The sequence below is a fragment of the Fulmarus glacialis genome, unplaced genomic scaffold, assembly GCF_000690835.1.
Source record: "Fulmarus glacialis isolate BGI_N327 unplaced genomic scaffold, ASM69083v1 scaffold9596, whole genome shotgun sequence".
In the NCBI taxonomy this organism is placed as follows: Eukaryota; Metazoa; Chordata; class Aves; order Procellariiformes; family Procellariidae; genus Fulmarus; species Fulmarus glacialis.
In genome coordinates this window covers 26,051-29,096 of record NW_009220000.1, presented here as the reverse complement: position 1 = coordinate 29,096, position 3,046 = coordinate 26,051, and the positions used below count along the sequence as shown (strand labels likewise).

The 3,046-nt window shown below is 53.0% G+C and overlaps 1 protein-coding gene across 1 annotated transcript in view; it reads right to left on the bottom strand.

Moving 5' to 3' along the window:
• Positions 1–332: 332 nt before the first annotated feature.
• SPATS2 (spermatogenesis associated, serine-rich 2) overlaps positions 333–3,046 on the bottom strand; it is a gene marked incomplete at its 3' end in the record, with an annotated part of 20,541 nt that continues 17,827 nt past the window's right edge. Inside the window, exons 8-10 of the mRNA XM_009580584.1 lie at positions 2,873–2,931; positions 1,852–1,961; positions 333–435 (exon numbers count right to left, since the gene is read on the bottom strand). Coding sequence (XP_009578879.1) covers positions 333–435; positions 1,852–1,961; positions 2,873–2,931 — 272 coding nt within the window. The remainder of the gene's footprint in view (positions 436–1,851; positions 1,962–2,872; positions 2,932–3,046) is intronic.

Here is a 3,046-nt window from a genome sequence, read left to right as displayed (position 1 = left end):
AAGGCTCGAAGGGACGACAGAGCTTTTTCTGGCAAGGTGAAGCTTTGGTCGTGTGAACGGTACAAGGGCTCAGCTAACTGGGACCAGTGCTCGACAGCGAAGGGAATGGGCACAGACCCTTCTTGCCCAGGGAGGAGCATCCACAGCAGCAGCAAGGGGAGGGCTGGCTCCTCTCTCCTTCCTCACCAACAGAAAACAAAATGCCCAACGCAGAACACTTCCAGTCCCGCCGCTATCAAGTTTTGGGGCACAGGTGAAGGGTTTTGGTGATGGCAGGGCCAGCAAAGGGGTGACTGACACCTCGGCTCCTCCCTAACTCCCATCCAGCTCACCTTGGCCGAACGAGGCGATGCTCTTCTTCAGCGCGTCGAGGTCGCACGTGAACCGCGCCACCCTGCCCAGGTCCTCGTCGTACTTCCGTTCGCTCACAAAGTGCTTCACAGAAAAGGCAAAATGCGCATATTAACTCAGTCTGCACACAGGAGCAGAAAATGGAGGTGAAACCCTCCCATTTTGGACCAGGAACAGGTATCCGAGTTGGGTGCTGCTTGAAAAAAATCTTGGTGAGAAGGCAGATGGCTACAAGAGCTTACGGAAATAGAAAACCAGATTTTTTCAGCCCGTACACAAACAGCCTTCCCCAGGCCCCAGCAGCCAAGCCATAGGTTAACTCAGACCAACAGCAGCTCCGCTCTGCCCGTCTCCAGTCTGTGAAATGGGCACAGCCCGGGTCTCTGGACGCTCACAGGGGCAACAGGTTTCTCAGCTGCACTAATCCTGCTACGGGGGCGAGCAGTTTTCGTTTTCAAACTGGAGTTTAATTGATGCAACTTCGCACTGACCTCTTGTGGCAGCAGCCGGCGTGCTGGAGAGCAGAGGTGTTTTACGGAATATAAAAGCCGCTCACGCGCAGCAGGCAGGCTCTGCCGATTTAGGGGGAAAGGCAGAGGTCAGCCTGCGCCGGCGGGAGGTTTTCACAACTGCTCTGAGCACAAAGCTGCGGCCTTGCCGCGTTCCCTGCTCTCTGCCAGTTCACAGTGGCTGAAAGTTAGGCTGCATGCACCGGGGTTAACGTCTGGATGATTGGTTGTTGGCTGAAGTCAGTATTTTACAAACCAAATATTTTAAATTAAGGTGTCCCGTACCCTGTCACGGACAGCAGCGTGCAGAGCACTGGCGGTGAATTCGAGAACTACAGACGCAAGGAAAGACTTGCGCACAACACAAAATTGCATTCAGAAGCGTCAGAAACCCAGAAGGTTACTAAAAAAGCGTACCGCCGTTGAGAATTGTTAGGATTAATAGCCTTGCTTAGCACAAGAAGCTAAAGTAGTTGAAGCCTTAAGCCGCAAGAGCTGTCTGAGAGTAAACTTTCTGATAAAACTAATGCTGGAAACACAGAACTTGCTGAATCCGGCAGATACGAGTGGAATGAAGAGGATAAGGACCAAGGAAACAATTCCAAGAGAATGAGGTAACTTCAGAAGAAGGCCGGCCCAGTGACCAAGAAACCCAGTAAGAAATCAAGAGACCACCGACCAGAATTAAGGGGCTGGACTTGGGGATCAGGTGCTGGGGGGTACGGGTATAATTGGGGTGCGCGATCTGGGGTAGGGGTCTCTCCTCGGAGGCACCCAGCTCGAGCTGCTCTGCATGTCGGATAAATAAACCATTTATTTACTCAGTGGATTGGCGACTCGTCTTCTTCGAGCAGGAACCTAGGGCCAAGCCCTGCTGAGGTGGCATCTGTATAACTCCTACCATGGACTAGGTGGTGGCTGCGTAATTCCTGCAGCATCACATTGGGGTGAGATTAGGTTGGATTAGACAGAAGCGGAGGGAAAAGCTCACCTTTATGTCAGCTCTGAGCTCGACCAGCTGCTCCTCCGACATTCGCACTGCCACATCAGTCATCTTCTTCAGGGCTTCTGCCTTCTTCTGGCGGCTGACCAGAATTTCCACTGCAAAACAGAGCACAGCTTAGGCAGTGTCGACACCGAACCAGCCTACCCAGAGTTAAACAACCCCAGCCCCGGCACGCAGCACTTTATTAGTAAAGAATAGGCTCCCCCGAGTTCCCCCCGGACAGCTCCGTGCCAGCTGCACAGCAGCCCCGGCCGCTCCCTCCTGCAGCGATTTACATCTCCAGACACAGACTGAACCTGAGCTGTAAGCTGACTCGACGAGGGGCACGACACGCAGCTTCAGCAGAAGCTTTGCCGCTCTCCCCAGGCTAACTGCTTCCTTGCCACCCCCTAAACCTGGGGCTCGGTGCTGGTGGTGTGGGTGTCCCTTGCGGATCACTTCCCACCCGCACCAGGCGAGCTGAGAAAGCCCCTTCCAGCTCCCCAGGAACGCTGAGATTTTCAGGAATGGCCTCCGATGGAAGAGTGCAGTTTATGTCCCATCCTCTAATGAGGGCACAGAGCAACGGCCTCGAAGAGGATGGGTGCTGTCAACCGTGCCAGCAGCAAACATAACCTAGTCACAATATATACTGTTAACTCAAGCTATAGGGCAAGTTCTGTTTAGGTATAGAGCCACGTATTTAGGAACAATGTGAACAGGAGGTGAGTCACAGAAATCTGCTTCTAGGGGGGGTCTCTTCAGGGCGCAGCAACACCTACAGCTCTTCAGGTGGGCACTTGTTGGTAGAAAGACAAGAGTCTTACTTGCTTCTGCTTTCACTTTGTCCATTTCAGCCAGCAACGCCACCTCGCGATCCATAAGGCTGGGGGGGAAAAATACAGAAAAAGGGAAGAGGTTTAGTATTAAACAAAGAGGACAACGAAATCCTACCGCAAGAACAGCGGCGGGAGGGTTTCCAAGCTCTTCAGGTGGGCACTTGTTGGTAGAAAGACAAGAGTCTTACTTGCTTCTGCTTTCACTTTGTCCATTTCAGCCAGCAACGCCACCTCGCGATCCATAAGGCTGGGGGGGAAAAATACAGAAAAAGGGAAGAGGTTTAGTATTAAACAAAGAGGACAACGAAATCCTACCGCAAGAACAGCGGCGGGAGGGTTTCCAAGCGTGCCGGCCAGCGGGG